This window comes from Botryllus schlosseri, chromosome 2 (genome assembly GCF_051294905.1).
Source record: "Botryllus schlosseri isolate E-star chromosome 2, Bs_hap1, whole genome shotgun sequence".
Taxonomy (NCBI): Eukaryota; Metazoa; Chordata; class Ascidiacea; order Stolidobranchia; family Styelidae; genus Botryllus; species Botryllus schlosseri.
Window position 1 is genome coordinate 22,836,706 of NC_137237.1, and position 17,999 is coordinate 22,854,704.

General features: G+C 41.2%; 3 protein-coding genes and 2 pseudogenes across 3 annotated transcripts in view; 3 read left to right on the plus strand and 2 right to left on the minus strand.

Moving 5' to 3' along the window:
* The window catches only part of LOC145434183 (serrate RNA effector molecule homolog), a 356,705-nt gene that overhangs the window by 238,713 nt on the left and 99,993 nt on the right, over positions 1 to 17,999 (minus strand). The window lies entirely within an intron of this gene.
* Positions 17 to 17,387, plus strand: LOC145434368 (uncharacterized). The gene is made up of 11 exons (XM_080311734.1): positions 17 to 159; positions 9,312 to 9,461; positions 9,537 to 9,683; positions 10,074 to 10,250; positions 10,654 to 10,792; positions 10,852 to 11,035; positions 11,583 to 11,739; positions 12,548 to 12,723; positions 13,673 to 13,843; positions 14,748 to 14,896; positions 16,764 to 17,387. Exons 1-11 carry the CDS (start codon positions 55 to 57, stop codon positions 16,886 to 16,888), a joined length of 1,680 nt encoding a protein of 559 aa, XP_080167860.1. The 5' UTR covers positions 17 to 54; the 3' UTR covers positions 16,889 to 17,387.
* Positions 1,194 to 2,459, minus strand: LOC145434172 (uncharacterized). The gene has a single exon (XM_080311486.1). It carries the CDS (start codon positions 2,432 to 2,434, stop codon positions 1,577 to 1,579), a length of 858 nt encoding a protein of 285 aa, XP_080167612.1. The 5' UTR covers positions 2,435 to 2,459; the 3' UTR covers positions 1,194 to 1,576.
* Positions 4,422 to 6,384, plus strand: LOC145434169 (lysosomal acid glucosylceramidase pseudogene; annotated as a pseudogene).
* Positions 6,630 to 8,929, plus strand: LOC145434171 (lysosomal acid glucosylceramidase pseudogene; annotated as a pseudogene).

A 17,999-nucleotide genomic window follows, 5' to 3' on the forward strand; every position in this document is an offset into this window, starting at 1 on the left:
CCTGTTATATTTGATACGCCTCGAATAACTATTGAAAGTTGTGGTTGATATCCGATGGCTCTTACTATTAAAAACACGTTGCATGAGAGACCTGAATGTGTTGTTAAAGATGGAGTGTGGATTCAAGTCATGTCGCAATCTGCTCATCCCCGTGCAGTGGTATGTATCATTAGTGTTGATGTGTCTAGGCCAGAGAATTTTAGTGTGAGCATATCGAACTCTGAGCCCATGCATGCGTATTTGAAGTCTTTGGAAGAATAGAAAAATATTTTTCTCATTTAATCACTATCGTACCAGTATGTCCTAAACCAGTTGTTCTTAATCTGGGGGCACGAAGCCGCGATCAACCTAAAATTGTTTTTGTGCTCTGCGTGATTTACCTCCATTTCATAGGTATTGCTCTGTGTATAGTCCGAATTTCATACTTGAGAATTCTCTCATCAACATTCACAACCTTCCATGCCATCAAACTATCCATTGATTGCTAACGTTGCAGTTGCATTTTTTGATATGACAATAAGGAGGCCGTGTCTAAAAAAGTTTGAGTAGAAGTAGGAGCTGGTGGTTCACAAGTAAGTAAGTAGGTATTCTATGCCTAATTTTGCCTACAAAACTGTCAAGTAGAATTAGAAGTAGTCTAAAATCATAACTACTTAAAAAGTAGTGTGAGTAGGAAAAATCTACTTCAAGTACTTCGTTACTGACCACCTCTGCTCATAATACTGAAGAACACCGTTAGGACATAGACCTATCAGCAACGAAGTATTTCAACTTCAAGTAGACTTTGCAAGCTTATGCTTCTTTTACTTGCCAGTTTTCAGTTTTTTAAGGCAAAACTCGGCGTGGAATAGGCTACCTACTATTTTACTTGTAAACTGATACTTCTACTATAGTATAAATTCATATAGTGTTCTAGTTCTACTTGAGTAATAATGATGACTAATGACCACCTCTGCCTATCAGTAACCGGTCCTCAGTGGCTCCAGGTATTCATCATTAGCTCGAACTTATTATATGTTTGCAGTTTTGTTTCATCTCATACATTATGCACATCTTTTGAGGTAACGAACCAAGTGTTTCATACATTGGTGCAACTAATATCCTAATTTTTAATTACGATATTCCAATGTGTATCGTACTTTCACTTGAATAGCTTTTTTGACTGAAGGTACTTGCATAGGAACACAAAAGTATTACTGATAAGTTTTATTATCCATCTTTCTCGCACATTGTGATGAATCAAAGCTGTTTTGGATGAAATCGTGTTGCTGATTTTAATGCAATCCTCAACTCTTTGCAACAACAGTCACTCTTATCGACTCTAATGTAGTTCTGCAACAGTCAGTTCACTCCGATATGGAAAAAGATACGAAGACGCAGTACAGTAAACAAATATATGAAATACGGAACAAAATTCATCCTAGGGGCTAGGGGCAATCTTGTCAATGACCATGATTGCAACCACTGTAAGAAACAGTGCACCTAGAGATCACGATGTAACTTAGGTCACAGTGCGAGAGTCAGCCGTTACGCCCGTATGAATTCTATGATATATCTGGATTCAGGCTTTGCTGTATCATATAATTGAATCCAACCAGTCTTCCAGATCGTCGACTTCCTCATTAGGGCTGTCATTGTCAACCTCTTGACTTGCTTGGACTGCAATATATTCAGATTTTGGCAGTGGTGAAATGTGTTCTGAAGCTTTTCTATCGTTAGGATTAGTGGCAGTTTGCAGCAAATCATCTAGCACGCGGTCGTCCTGAGACACATTTTCAGATGCTCTATCTATCGACTGGATTGGATTTTCATCATTTGACGGTGATGTCGAGATATGGGTGCCTAGTTTAGAATCTGGTTGGGGTAATTGTGCAAGCGGCTGAGTTTCATGTGTCTTGGTTTTATCTGTGGAAAAACTGAAGCCGAGATCACTAGATTCTTCTTTGCTGATAAGATGGCTAGCGAAAGCTTGCTCTTCGGCAGTTTTTATGATGCTATCCTCATTGTCCTGTAAATGCGATATGATGTCAGTGTTGACCTGCAACCTGTCGAGACCAAATCTTTTCACAAATGGCAGTTTTGAAAGTTGTGTCGCTAGTTTGTTGTAGTCAATATTGAAGGCTGCTGATTGCGATTGGTCATCCCATTCTTCTTCCCCCAGCAACTTGATATGGTTCGATGCATCCCCTCCTCGACTAACTAAAACCGAGTAATCTTCGCCCTGGTCGTCCTCGTTATCGCTGATGTCGCGGTATCGCTCCCAGTTGCTTTCAATTTGTTTCCTTTTGAATCTGCCGTGGTCATTGTCACTGAATTCGTCGTCAGACAGCTTAGAAGTGTTGTCGACACTCGGTTTTTTGTTCTTGTCAGTTGTAATTCCACGTTTTTTCTTGTAATCGGAGCTACGTTTCTTCTTGTGCTGATCAGGCCTCATTTGTGGTTCACGTACTTGCAAAACTTTTCTGTAAAATACCAAATATCTATGCACAATTGCACACTTTCAGTTGAGCTTCATTTGGTTTGACCAAAAAATATGAGTGGATATTGGTGATGAGAACAATTTTGATGCAGCGAGAACTACTATTTGGCAGTATTAGAATTAACGATATCTATTCCCTAAAAGTGGAAGAATGTAGGTGCTGCTGAAAGGATATGTAGCAAACCATATACCACAATGGGGACAGTGTATCCCTTGTCTCTTAATAAGTAAAATTTACTAAGAATAAACCAATAAATGCATGGTCAAACGCTTTACCAGTGAATCATGTGTCGTCTACATCCAGTCCAAGGTCCCTACTCAAGGCGTCAACACACGAGAGTTGAAACTGTGGCAGCGGAGAGTAGTGATACCTCTCAGCTATAGTGGAACAGTAAACAATGACAGATGTAAACTTATGTCACTTGGAAATGGGCTATAGGCAATAGGCCTAAACAACTTTCTTTCAAAATGGCAGGCCATAAGGTACTTGTGGGCATTAGATTCCAAAAGATAGAAGTCCTCAATTCAGCAGTAGTAAAAAAAGCTGTAGCATACTGAACTGTGATAGAAGAACTTGGCCATTAGTTTTCATCTTTAAAACATCAAATTTGTGAGTTAAATTGGGCGAGAGTTTTGCCAACATAGATAATAGATAGCGGCCCAGCGTGGTTACATCGTATTCAACGAAAGCCCTCGTCTATGTCATATATTCAATTCAAAAGCCAACACAAAATCAACAGCAATGCTCTTCCTTTGGTGATCAGAGTTGCATCCACGACCCCGATAGCAACCAATTTGTGCAGGTGGCATATTTCACAGATATGTACTATTGTAACTCGTATAGTCATAGGAACTCAGCCACACAACCAAAATTTCTTCATGATATCGAATGCCCGGCCCAAACCAAAGCAAACGGGACCACCGATTGTCGTTATTTTTTTCATCGAGCCGTGAATGATTGACAGTTGACAGGCCACGCAGGTAGCAGCCATGCATCTGCCAAATCACGCTGCGTTGCGGCCATTACTTTTCTATCTCAAAACTGCGCTTTTATATTAGTAATAGTGCAATAACTTTTAGTTGGGAGCTTGGGATCTTTTATTGTCAGTAATCAATAGTTGTTTCCCCGCGCTACTGATACCTCAAAGTATCTTAACTACGCCCCGGGGACTATGTAATCCGTGGCGTGTTTTTGTGGTCGCAACAGACGCTCATCTTTAGAAACGCCACTGAGTTGTATTGAACTGATCATTACAGCTGTCTGTTACTAGCTATGCAACTCGGTGTGTGGGTGGGAAACGCTGTTGTCGTTAGGTTACGACGGGGAATATAGAAATTTGTCCGTATTATCCGACGCACGGTTGCGAGAAATGAAGTACGTTATGGACAAACTATTTGTGGGTTAAAACAAATGACAGACTTTGTGGCCAAGTTGTCGCTTGTCGGATCGTGATCAATCAAGTGGCCAACGGTATAGCTTGTGATCGCCAAACGGTAGAATCTCGATGCCTTTTCGTTCTTTCCAATTGAGTGCGCGCAGAGACAATAAGCAAAGAAGTATACTTCCACTGTTCCAGAGTGCCTACTTTCACTATTTACTCGAATAAATTTAGGTTTTGAGAAAGGAAGATTTTTGAGATCTTTGTCATCAGGTTTTGTTTTGAAATGTTTTATGCTTTTGTTTCGCTGCTACTTGAAATCATGAGCAAGATACCGTAAATTTGTAACCACCCCATCACTCCAAAGTTCGATAAAATTATGCTTGAGCTGGCGTGGCAGGTATATCATGATTACCGGCGCCTCTAGGTGCCTACTCTATATGTATCGGAATGCCCAGACAGTCTATTCTAGTATTAATACGGGTTGAAATACCTTTGTTAGTCAGCATTGTTTATTGTGGCTAGTCTCTTGAAAAGTACTTGATGTAATCAAGATAATATGAACACACATATATAGTCTCAAGAGCTGAATATAATAAAATTTCATTTGCAGAATATCAATATTATATCATGTTCTCTTGCTCATCCTTATCATGTGGATGGCTATGGTTTGCAATCTTAGCATATAATGTGATCGGTTTGCATTGCGAGAACGCGCCTTGTGCGTTGCGGAAGTATTCTTCAGACTCTTCAGTATGCGTTTGCAATTCTACATACTGTGACACTTTTACTGTTGAACTACCGCTGGCTGGAAAGATTGCAGTATACACCAGTTCCAAAAAGGGTTCACCGTTTCAAAGTCATACAATTGATGTTAGCAAACTAGTGACCAAGCTTCCATCACAAGCTGCCAATATATCAAGTGCAAAGTATCAAACTATTAAAGGCTTTGGTGGTGCATTGACCGATGCAGCCTCCATCAATATGATGAATTTGTCCGAAAACGCTAGAGATAATCTTCTCAAATCATACTTTGGTGCTGCTGGCATTGAATATAATATCATCCGAATACCGATGGGCTCGTGTGATTACTCAACAAGGTATTACACATACTTGGACACCCCTGAAAACTACAACTTGAGCACATTTTCGTTAGCTCCTGAAGATACAAAATTGCGAATACCTTTGTTGAAACAAGTCTTGAATATTTCGAGGAAGGCTGTGTCTCTCTACGCGAGCCCATGGACCGTGCCTATATGGATGAAATCGAATCATAAAGTGACCGGTCTGGGCACCCTGATAGGATCTCCTGGTGATAAATACCACAAGACCTGGGCAAAGTATTTCAGTAAATTTTTTGATGCGTACAAGTCGGAAGGCATCACTTTTTGGGGAGTTACAATGCAAAATGAGCCTTCAAACGGCCTTATCGTGCCTGCAGATTGGCAGTCCACGGGCTGGTTGCCAGAGCATCAACGAGAATTTATAAAGATGGACCTTGGACCTGAGTTGGCACAGAGCGGATACGGGAATTTGAAACTTATGATTCACGACGACCAACGCATTCTTTTACCCGAATGGCCTAGAAGAGTGTTGAGCGATCGAAACGCTTCCGAATATATTTCAGGAATCGCAATTCATTGGTATTTCGATTGGCTCGTCGGACCGGAGGTTTTGAATCACACACACCATCTTTTCCCGGATAAATTCCTTCTAGCGACGGAGGCATGTAACGAAGACACCCCACGCACAAGCCTCGGCTCTTGGGCATCAGGAGAGAAATACTCCAATGACATCTTGGACAATCTTTGCAATTACGCGATAGGCTGGGTGGATTGGAACATGTGTCTTAACATGGATGGTGGCCCGAACTGGGTGCATAATTTTGACAACAGCCCTATTATAGTCAATGCTTCTTCTGATGAATTTTATAAGCAGCCCATGTATTATCATCTTGGCCATTTCAGTAAGTTTATCCCAGAAGGCTCTGTACGATTGCAGTCTTCGACGGATGCGACTTTTGAAGTTAAACATGTTGTGGTCCAGCGACCTGATGGGTATTTTGTGGCGGTGGTTTTGAATCGCAATGATGAAGAGGTGTCATTTACGTTAAGTATTAATGGGCAGAGCTTGAGTGTAACAATCCCAAAACGATCAATCCAGACATATTTATGGAAGTAACATTCCTTTTAATAATAAATGCAATTATGTGAGTCGTACTCGACTACCTCATGTAACACCATGTTCCGTTTTTGCTTGTTTATACATACTGAAATCTGTATCAAGCATGATTGCTTACCTATGCATTTCTTAATATTTCAAGTAACTTCCACCTCTCGGATAGAATAGAATATGTCGGTGATTTTAGGTCATTGTATTTATTTCATTATGCTGTTATATGTCGCTCTGGTTGGTTGTTTTGATGTTGCTCAAGTAATGTTTGAAAATAAGTGCATCGTAAGAAGCACTGTTTCATATGCAAGTTGAATTTTCTATAATATGAATACATTTGAGTCAGACTTTGAACATTGTTGGCTGTTCCTATTTGATCATTAGACTTTGAACAGGTCTATTTATTGTCCCTTGATCTCCTTGATATTCGTGCACCATCACATTGGTGAGCTTGTCATGAATTTTGGCAGCACTTCATCATTATGCATTGCTATTATCTACTATGATGTGTGTTATGGTTTGAATCTGAAGTTTAACGCCTCGAAGCTAGCTCTTGTTGAAGGATCTTGATTATATTATTAATCGTTGTTAGCTGAATTGGAACCCCAGAAACTTTCATGACACGCAAGTCTTCATGTTGCCTGTCGATTAGGATTAGATCTGAGTTGGTCGGCCTCTATTTATGAGGATTGCAGTATGCTTGCTTATTACTTGCAGGCTCTAGCAGAGTGAGGAGTGTTTGCTTTTTAATCATTGTGTTTGGTTAGGTGAGTTTGCTGTACGTCTATGAACATTCTCACAAAAAGGCTCTCTTCACTTATAGGCAGATCACACGTTATCTTTTGATGTGATTTCACGACCTAATCGTGTTTATATTAGAAGTTGTAGTCCAGCTCTTCATCATGTTGGCACTAGCAGTCAGTTCCATCATCGGTATAGCCATTGTCGGTGTCAGTGGAACGTCCGAGTGCAGTCTTCGAAAATATTCAGACGAGTCGTCAGTATGTGTTTGCAATTCCACGTATTGTGATACTTTCACGCCAACTCTTCCCAAGCAAGGCACTGTATTAACGATAACCAGTTCGAAAGATGGATTGAGGTTTCATAGCAGTGTGTGGGAGAAAGACGCTCTGGTCAAACCAGCGAAACTACGTAATTATGTTCAAACACGTTCCTACCAAACACTGAAGGGATTCGGAGGTGCCCTTACAGATGCAGCTTCCTTGAATATGATGAATTTATCGAGCAAAGCAAGAGAAAATTTCATCAAGTCATATTTTGGTAGTACTGGAATTGAGTATAACATCATCCGCATCCCTATGGGTTCTTGTGATTACTCCACACACTCGTACACTTATCTGGACAAGCCAAACGACTTCAATTTGTCTTCATTTTCTCTTGCTCCAGAGGATATCAAACTCCGAATACCAATCTTGAAGGAAATTTACGCCTCAACCTCGAAGAACTTGTCACTTTATGCCAGCCCGTGGACTGCTCCTGTGTGGATGAAAACCAACGACAAAGTCACCGGCTGGGGCCGTCTGCATGGCAGCGCCGGGGACAAATACCATAAGACGTGGGCCGAGTACTTTGTGAAGTTCTTCGACCAATACAAAGCTCATGGTATCAATTTTTGGGGTGTCACTATGCAAAACGAACCGTCTAATGGTCTTATCATACCTGCAAAATGGCAATCTATGGGGTGGTTGCCTTCAGAGCAACGGGATTTCATAAAAACGGATCTCGGACCTGCGTTGCGACAGGGTGGTTATGAAAACTTGAAACTGATGATACACGATGATCAGCGTCTTTTTCTACCACATTGGCCTAAGATAGTACTTTCAGACAACGAAACAGCGCAATATGTCTCTGGCATAGGTGTCCACTGGTACTGGGACTGGCTGATCGGGCCCAAGGTCTTGAATGAGACCCACGAATTATTCCCAAATAAATTCATTCTAGCTACAGAGGCTTGTAATAAAGATGCTCCAACGAAATCTTTTGGGTCTTGGGAGATGGGTGAGAAGTACTCGAACGATATTTTGGATAATTTGAACAACTGGGCAATCGGTTGGGTGGACTGGAATATGTGTCTTAATTTTCAAGGTGGGCCGAACTGGGTAAACAATTTTGACAACAGTCCAATCATTGTCAACGGCACGTCGGATGAATTTTATAAACAGCCGATGTATTATCATCTTGGTCATTTCAGTAAATTTCACGTCGAAGGCTCTTTACGTGTGTCCTCTGTTTCTGACAGCAAAGCAAAATTAACAGCTATGCAACGTCCTGACGGTTACATCGTTGTTGTTGTGCTGAATGAGCAAAATGAGGAATTATCGTTCCAAATTGACATTGGCAGCAGTCCACCTGTTACGTTGGGTAGCATCATTTCAAAGCGGTCAATTAAGACTTTTGTCTGGAAGCCATAGATTTTCTTTAAACGGACTCAAGTATGCTGATTCCATGCCCTATTGCGTATTTTTTGCATTTCTGTAGTAGGCCTATCTGTCGAACTTTATTTAGTAGATCGTCAATCACAGATTCCATCAAATGATTGCTGTGTGTTCGTTTATTTACTATTTCTCATCACATTCCATGTAATTTATTTGTGCTGTTTAAATTTCAATTTGGAGCATCACCTATGACACTCAGTTACTTGTGATTTGATTAGCAATCACATTTTTGTTAATGACTGTTGTGTATGATGTGATTCAGGAAAGAATCAATTAGTCATATCCTGTAGCTATCTGTGATAACCGAAGTGTTCTATTTGCCGATCTGAATTTCGATAACTTTTCCTGGGACTTGATGCAAGCCTACTAATTCGACCATTTCATTTGCAAGCAATCTGCTTGTATCCTACCTATCTTGTTGTTTAATGTATGCTTTCTTGCAGTAGGAGAATAATAATATGAATATCCACTAATCCAGTACCATGTTGAAACGACGAGGAGAAATACAGAAGCAATATTGCGATGTTGTCAAGTGATCTATACAAACTTTGTCGTGTATGAATAAGCAGGGTATAAACGACTTCAAAATAGCAAGTATGTATGGGACCAAAGGGGTGAAATATGCTCTTTACATATCATGATCTTGTCATGTTTCTTATATTACCACAATTAATCAGTGGTACAACTTGATTTTTGCAGCTATCATTCCTTATTGTAATTCTCATTCCATTTACTCCTATGCATGGAACGCCCTGCTGCTTCGATTTTTCTTGGTAATGGATATCGATCCCATCAAGTAAACTAGACGTAATTCACTTTTTGCAGCATGACGCAGTACTAGAGCAAGAGAAAATCAACCAAATTGTCGAACACAAGGAAGCCAGGCTGCGTAAATTTCAAGCAGATGTGCGGAAGCGGGTTACAAAGATATCTCGCGCTCAACGGGAAATTATCTCGCAGAAGCAGTCAGAAAACGTTAGTTTAATCTCTCTTTCATCACCATTTCCAACCTCTGTCTACCCTCCTAGTTCATGGTCATTTTTTTCTCAGATGAAAGTTGAACAAGAGGTACTCTACCGGAGCGTGGCTGCCGCTGAGCATCTGACTCCGCGTAAAAACCGATGTTCGTATAACGTCAATCAAGTTACGATCGACGCTTCAGGGAAATTGACAGCCAACTTTAACCATGACGACAATGTAGGTGTTTTTAATTCTCGACTTGCAGCGGCGGGTCGGCAATTAAATACTGCCATGATGAGAGTCCCAAATGGAGCTATTTGCAATTGTAGAACTTTAATGGTATGTTTGTGACTGTGCTCGATCGTGCCAATTGAAGATCAAGGCTGAAGACAAGGACGTGGCCTGCAAAATCGTTACCATCTATATTTCTTTGTTTTGTTGTTATGAAGATGACATTACAATGCTTGAAATTGGTAATTTGGTGGGCTGAGGGCGCCTTCCTCTCCCCTGACTCTGTGACTGTGTAATTTAATGCTGGGGAAAGGTGGATTGAAGTTGTTGTGTCGCATGTCTTAAATTGAATTTTGTTATGTGATGTAATATGTATGGAATGGCTATCTTTTGCAGGGTCGTTCCGAACTGGTGAAGCAGTCATCACAGGTTGAACGTCAACATCGTACAGCGCGGCAAAATCTCGCCGAACGTTGCATTGTCAAATCGTGTCATGCTAATTCCGACGAAGAAGGTTCTCGTACACAGAATAACTTGCCAGGAGGCTTGTGGGGGTCTGGCGTCACACGCGATGTGAGTCTGCTGAACTTCTGTAATCTAATTTATATTGGGATGCTGTCTAGGCCTGTGGGAGGAAATTGTCATTTTCAGAGGTGGTAGAAGTGGTCAGGATTATTACTCTAGTAGGGTACTCGAAATGAAGGGTATGAAAACTAATCCAAGTAAGCAGTATCAAAGGGTAGATTGGCTCGAGGCGACGCAGGCTTCTAGTAGTCAATGGAAAGCTAGCTAATTTCGATAGGGAAAGTTGCACCTTAGCAACTGACGTAAAATATCCAGTGACACTATGAATAGGTGACCATCGTGGGCACGACAAGCCATTTCGAGTTTCGTAACCTGAAGAATATTTCAGCTGTACTGAATATGCCATCAAGTGCTTCACAGTGTTGAGTGCTGTGTGTTCTTTTTGGCGCAGAAGTCCGCGCACGTGCTGCTACCGTCCAAATTAGAAAATTGTGACGAGGAGGAAGTCAATGGCACTGAACCGCAGACGATAACGGCCGTGACGGCTCCGTGCGATATTGCGATCGCCGCCGTCCAAGAAAGCATAACTGGTAATTCCAAATTGCAGACATCTAGCCGAAATCAAATCAAAACGACGCGTTTATTTCAGCGTCACGCAAAAACGTCAGCTCTCTCACCTTGGATCTGCCGACGGTGCTGAACTTGAATGAGGACGAAGAACGGCCAGGCTATGATCGAGAAAACGTGGATCCTGATAAGTACGTGACGACAGCACCGAATCCCACTCCTACCGCAGCTTATTTCAAGTCGGCTTGTGGAGACGGTTGGGAAAGGTACATTGCTTACATCACGGGTAACCAGTTTTGCTCTGCGTACTCTGATCTGTGGAAACGTGATGTTGATTTCTGATCAAATGCAATGAAGTTGACCCAAAACAAAATGGTTTCTCAATGAATCGCCACCTCTTACCCATGATCTAAGGTTTTTCCGGTATTCGAGTTTGTTGCGTCACAATACAATAATTCAGTATCCTGTAAGGAAAACAACAGCTCCACAGACAAAAGTATCTCTTACCCAATCTGGGGCATAGAAGTATCGTTTTTCAGCATTGAGAGAACGACTTTTGCTGGTTTCAAGTCTGATATTTCAATTAAAATGATATGCAACACCGATCATAGCATGAAAAACAATTGGTAAAGGTATTGTAACAGTATGCATGATTAATGAGCTCCAATTACATTCTCATTGTCATTCCATTCAAAGTGAACGTAACTATTTTTTTCCTTTTTGAATCCCATTTGACGTTGTTTTATTTTCAATTTGAGGAAGGTCCGTCAAAGGAAAAGAGAACCTCAATCATAGCAATACTTCTGTTTGCAGGCAGGATTTGTCTTCTGACGAAGGTTACCCATCCACCACGGTGCCGATTTCTCGCCTAGACAATCAATTTTCTTACACAAGCGCGAACCCTGTCAAGTCACATCGTTGCCCCACTGAAGATTCCAAGAAAAGCAAGTCAAATTTATATTATTGTCAATGAAAGACAGAGGGGCTCCCACTTTGGCCTTTAGCATGCAATAAAATCTACCAATAATGACAGAATGGCAGAAAGAAATCCGAGAAAACACACTATCGTAATTTGAATCCAACATACTTGGTCGAAGGAGTCGAGCGTTGCTACTCAAGTAGAAGTGGAACCAACGCTGGAAATTTTCACTCTCATGTTGGCATAGCAATTTCTAAGACATGTGGAAACTGCTTGTAGTAGAAGTGAATAATGAAGATCTGAAAATTTGTCTCAAAAGGTAGGTTTGGTCGTTGGGTCACATACTTTTCGGAGTAAAATGTTAGGTGGCCACTTGAGAAATCGCAGGGTGCATCTGCGGGCCTGACGAAAAATGATCACTAACACTGGCCACTGGGTACTAAACCAAAAAGATGCAGTTTACGATAATATATTCATTTACGGCGGCTATTTTTCCCAATAGTCACAATTTCACTAGTGAAAGCGATACAACCACATCCCAATACACTTTCTACTTTAAGAAATTCAAACTGTAAAAAGTAGTTTTGCCTAAATTACTGTAGAAGTGGAAGTAGTCTAAAAACATAACAACTTGAGTTAGTTGTACAGGTAAGCAAAACTTACTTGAGTAGCCCGCTTGTTCAAAGTAATTTGTTACTGTGTACCTCTCCATCAATACTGTAATCCTGACAAAATTTGTTCAAAACTAAAAATATCACCAATCTGTCAAAAATTAGCAATCAACATGTGTAAACTTGTGGGAATGTAATCGGCGTCTGCCTAATTGTCCATCACAAAGCATTTCGGGCGTAAATAACAACGAAAAAAACTACTTGCAGGTGCGTTTCCAGTCGCGGCTCCCGGCGTCGTGGCGCATCAGAAACGAAAAATGGACGAACGCAGCCGGCTACTGTCGCGACGTGTGTTCTCCGACATGGAACGCGAGAGAGTGCGAGAAGAAAGGCGACGGAGAGAGCACAGAAATAAAGTTGAAAAGTACGAGGGCTTCTCCTGGTAGTTGACGGATACGTAAATCACATTTTCGATCACAATTTTCCTTCCTCAGTTTTATGTAATATTCAGGGCAAGTTTTTGTTGCAGTCAAATCCGTGGAAAGTTGCATTTATTTTTCACAAAAGTTGCATTTATTTTTCACAAAGTTGCAGAAAAAGTTGCATTTACGGACAAGTTCCTTGAAATTGTTAGGGTATTAGATACTCGAATCAATCCGTATCCAAGGCACTGTAGCAAAACTCAGTGTTGGGGACTTCAACAAAATCAATAGTCTAAAAAAATTGATCCAGTGAAAACATAATTTCCGGCGGTCTAGCTTGAATGTGTACGTTATATCAGAAAGGACCTCAAATTTAAACGACAGTTAAATAATCAAGCGATCAATTTATAGTGCCAAATATTTTCAGTAAAAATTTAGTTGCATGAAAAATTGAAATAGCTTGCAAAGATTTCCATGAAAAATTTTAAAAAGTTGCATAACGTTACATGAAAAATCGAAAAAGTTACAAATATTTGCATGAAAAGTTGCAATATAAGAATCCTCCAAACAATTTAAAACACCATACTACATAACTTCTGAGTATTTATGAAGCTGCCGGAAGCAAAAACTTGCCCTATTGTGTGTTCCAAGTGAAACGTGGGTTGGTGTTGAGAAGACTCGAGTCACGTTTATTTAAAGGCCTGACTCGACTCGAATCACTGCCCTAAATTTACTTGACTCGATGTATGGGAAATGTGTAATGACTCACGCGGACACAAATTTCGAGTCAATCAAATGTTCTACCTCACAAAACAATTCTGTGTACGCAACAGTGAAAGTAGTTTAATTTTGTTGAAAAAACCCAATTTGGTGCATTGAAAGAGAAGAAATTCTCTGTTACTGACCGCCAATAGTACCGGTGTGCCTTTCAAGAGATGCCTTCGATGTCAGATTACGTGCGGAGAAAGAGGCCGAAAGACTAGAGCACGAGAAGGAACACGACGCGCGCGTGCACGCTGCAGAATTGGAGCAACGACAATCAGAAATCGCAGAAAGGATGAAAGCCGAAAAGCGGCAGCGCAAGAAGCAGGAGAGAATCGATCAACGGAAGAAAAATGAAAGGTTTGCTGATAACGTTGTGTATTTGCCATTGCTGCGCTTGCCAGCATAAGATGCGGTAGTTTAGAGAATGGATCTGGAGTCGGTGCGGATTTTGTGACAGTGTGCAAGTTGTTGTCATTATGTGTCGACTACTATCTAGTCATTTACACCAGGCCGATATTACCTTCTACGATTCCTGATGTGCTGACTTGTAGCACGGCCCAATTTCGTTGTCAGCAGGATAGGACCAGTAGAATTGTCAAATTTGCGCATCTCACCGCTCAGTATATATTGTATATCAGTGATCGCGATCAAGAGGGTAAGAAATTGTGTACACGCGTAAGAATCCATTGCCCATCTTTGGCGATAAACCGATAATCATAACGGTGGCTCACAATATTCGCAATACGTTGATTGTGGGTTGATAATGGATATACGTCTGTTACGTTACCAGACGCATTATTCGTTATGACGGGATATCATATTTGTTTTATTCACATGCTATTCTACTCGAAGCGAGCAACAATCGTGATATTTTCTCCATTCATTGCTCAAAATTTGAATCATCGTCAGTCAAACATTTACTTCATGCTAGCTTGGGCCGTTGTTAGAACAGAAGGTTGCCGACAACACGTCCATGATAAAGTTGTGCAATAGATCAAAAAATAGTTACGGGAGTGCGCTTGAAATATATTGATAAGCCAAGTGTAGGCAGTAGCTGAAGAAATCAATACCGCATAAACGAATTAGGCGCTCACTTTCGAAATGATTACCTGGTTTTTATTGAACAGCCTATCAATATCCCGCCAACCTTCCCGCGCATCGTAGCGATCGGCAACCCCGTCAATTCGCAGTGCTTGCATCGTTATCTAATTTTTTTTGATTGCTTGTTTCATCTTATGCCGTCTGTGCTTTGTTGTCGCAGATTCGTGTCCGCGCTGAAAGCCCGAATCCAGGAGCGTTTGGAATTCAACAAGATCGTACTGCCGCCTCTTTGTGGCTGCTCGCAATCATTCTGGCAAACGAATCCGTATACTTGCGCTAACAATTGCGTGTTCTATAAAAATATGAGTGGTGAGCTGATTATGTGGTCGATTACAGTAGCGATTCGACAGTTGTCGTTAAAATGGCGGGCGACTCTGTTATCGAGATATATCATAGTTTTGTTCACCATTCGCTTAGGGGTAATCATCAGTGAATGAGTGAGAATCTTTTGAGGGCCGGCTCTCGGTTAAATTACTACTGCTGATGAGATGCAGCAAACCTTAACTGACCAAGTGACCAATCACCTAATTGTGAGGTAAGATTTGTACGAATACGATGTTGAAATGTTATCGAACGATCTTATGGACTGATTTTTTTTTCGTAACCGCAAATCCGTAACAATTTTGCTATACAACGGAGACAGGGAAACGTGTCGAAACGAAGTATGTCAATCAGACATTCGTATCATTCAGTCACCCTCTAATTTATTATCTCTTTGTCAATTCGAAACACCGCGATATTTTGATACAATGAAATTTAGGCAGGAGTCAAAACTTGAAATAGTCTTCTATTATTATTCGCACATCCGCCTAGGCTCGCCAATAATAACAATCATAATATCCGCGAGACAAGTAGGCACTTTGTACGCATTATATAAATGTACAATTGCAGCGTCAGTATGTATAGCATTTCGGTATTGACAGATACACCCGATAATGATTTCGTTAATCGTGGAGTCACGCCGATACCATGTAGTACCAGGACCGTAACTGCCGCACCCCAAACCCCCAATTGGGGGGGGGCTGAGCTCGAAGGGGGCCCAAAATTATTTCGCGAATTAGCATAAATTATAGAGTATTTTTTCAAAATTTATGCAACTTTTTCAAAAAATTTTCGCGCTGCGCGCCATTTCAAGTTCCCAAATATCTTCATTTTGGGGTACTCTTCCCCCAAGAAAAAATACGCAAGATTTATAGAAATGGGCATATCGGCGTTGACCATTACCGCGCCACGATGCACCAACACGTATAAAGTTTTAGGCCATGTAACATGCGACTCGGAAGAAGTGTGCCAGAACGATCGGCAGCTAGAAAACCTGGGCCGAAAAGGACTGCCCATATGCTGACCGAAAACTTCGTTATATATCCAAAATACATCTTGGTTTTAGTTGACCATATGCGCCTAAATTACTGGCGCCGAATGTTCCTGTGCTGGCAATCTGAACCTCACAAGACAAATACCATCCCGCAGTGAAAAATTAGATGCCAGTGAAGAAATACCAATTTGAAATCGTGTGCGTCTTTTAGTTTAGTAGCCTACGTTTGGGCGATTCTATTTTGATACAGCAGACAGGAGGTAATTCTGATTGCGTGAGCAGAGAGGACAGGAGATTGATAGCAATATATATGCAATTCTTGATCTTATTGACCGATTTTATCATGAATGATCGAAAATTATCGCGTTTCGCGCTGGCTCGGTAAATAGTACGACAAATTTCGTGGCAAAAGCGAACAATAATGTGATTGGGGGGAGGTTCATCACCCTATGGAAGTGCAAGACCCAAGTTTATTTCGTTCCTGCCAACGGGTATACGCCCGAAGATGTCTATTAATTATTGAGGGGTCCTACCTTTTCAAACACACCTAACTCAGCTCTACCTGTAAATCTGATTACGTGAGCAGAGAGAGGATAAAAATTGATGGCAATATATATGCAATTCCCGATCATATTGACCGATTCAGTCATGAATTATAGTACGACTTTCGACTAACATCCTAATTCGGATATGTTGCAAGTTGCAACATTCATATTACTTCAGTAAATAGTGCAAGTAGACAAACTCAATTCAGTACCCCTAGAAAGTAGAATAACTTCGCCACTCTGTCCAACTCCAGTTACTGAGAATATAATGTACCAGTCGAGTTATCACCGTTGCTGTAACTCGCGTATCTTTCAGCGTACACCGCCGCTCTCCAATCGGTGTTGAACACGATGGAACGGGGAATGACTTCATCTTCATGTCGTCACGACAAATCTCAAGACCTGAGCGTTATTTCGCTGCTGGCCTCAAAGGAAATGTAACTCGGCGCAGGACCCGATGTCGTGTGCGCTTGCGCGTGTGGTTTCCCGCCAACAGAGCGCTGGCGCGTGACCCGTGAACTTTTACCTCGCTGTCTTCGAGGTACAATTCGGCGTTGCGGTGATTGGATTCTTCGACGGGCTGGTTGCGGAATATGGTCTCGAAATCGCGATTGATTGCCTTACTACCTCTAGCTTCACCTGCTGGGAAGACCGACGAAGGCATAAATACTTAAAAGAATGTCGAGGCGATTATGAAATTTTTCGTGTCTGTATGCGGAATTCGTTTTTGTGTGTTTCCGAGAATTTCTACGACCAATTTCTCTTTACTATATGATTTTTACTCTTATATACGCTCCTACGTGGGTTTAGATGGATGATTGCTACACCTAGGACTATTTGTCTACCGATCTCGATGTGTTTGCTGTAGTGTGGAATCGCGTAATATTAATGTGTATACGAGACTTTCTTTTTAATAAAAAACGATGAGCGCAGACTCGGATTGGTGTCGATTTCGTCATGAGTGTTGTAGGCGATGAGTTTATCGCGACGGATATGTATCAAAGTCGAAGAGCTAAGCCCAAGGAATTTTTATGCTTCTTGGTCTTGAAGAAGGTCCATGCTGCTATTGAAAGGATGCGTCGTTAATGACAAAATAAGTATACCTGTAATTGACGCCGGCAGCGATACGGCCTGAAGACTCAATTTTGCGTTGTTTATAGGGCTGGGCAAAATCGAGTACCTGAGTGATTCGATTCTGAATCACGTAAAATGCTTCGAGTCGAGTCGAGTAATCGAGTATCACTCAGTGTGACGTCATAGCAGAATATTATTTGTCAAAGCTCAAATATGTACCTTTTAAGCGACCATAGAGAATGCAATGCCAGTTACCCATCATATTAAGGATACTTTGCTATTTTTCGACCATACCGATTTCATTGCACTTGGTGACAATATTGCGGGATGATCATGACTTCGGAAATGTGCTATTTCCAGTAACGTTCGTAGCTTTGTACTTCATGTTTCGTATGCTACGATACGGCCAATCAAGGTTCCAAGGCTTCAACAGTGAAATTAGCATAAACTCGTTGATGGTTGATAAACTCCTCGTTGA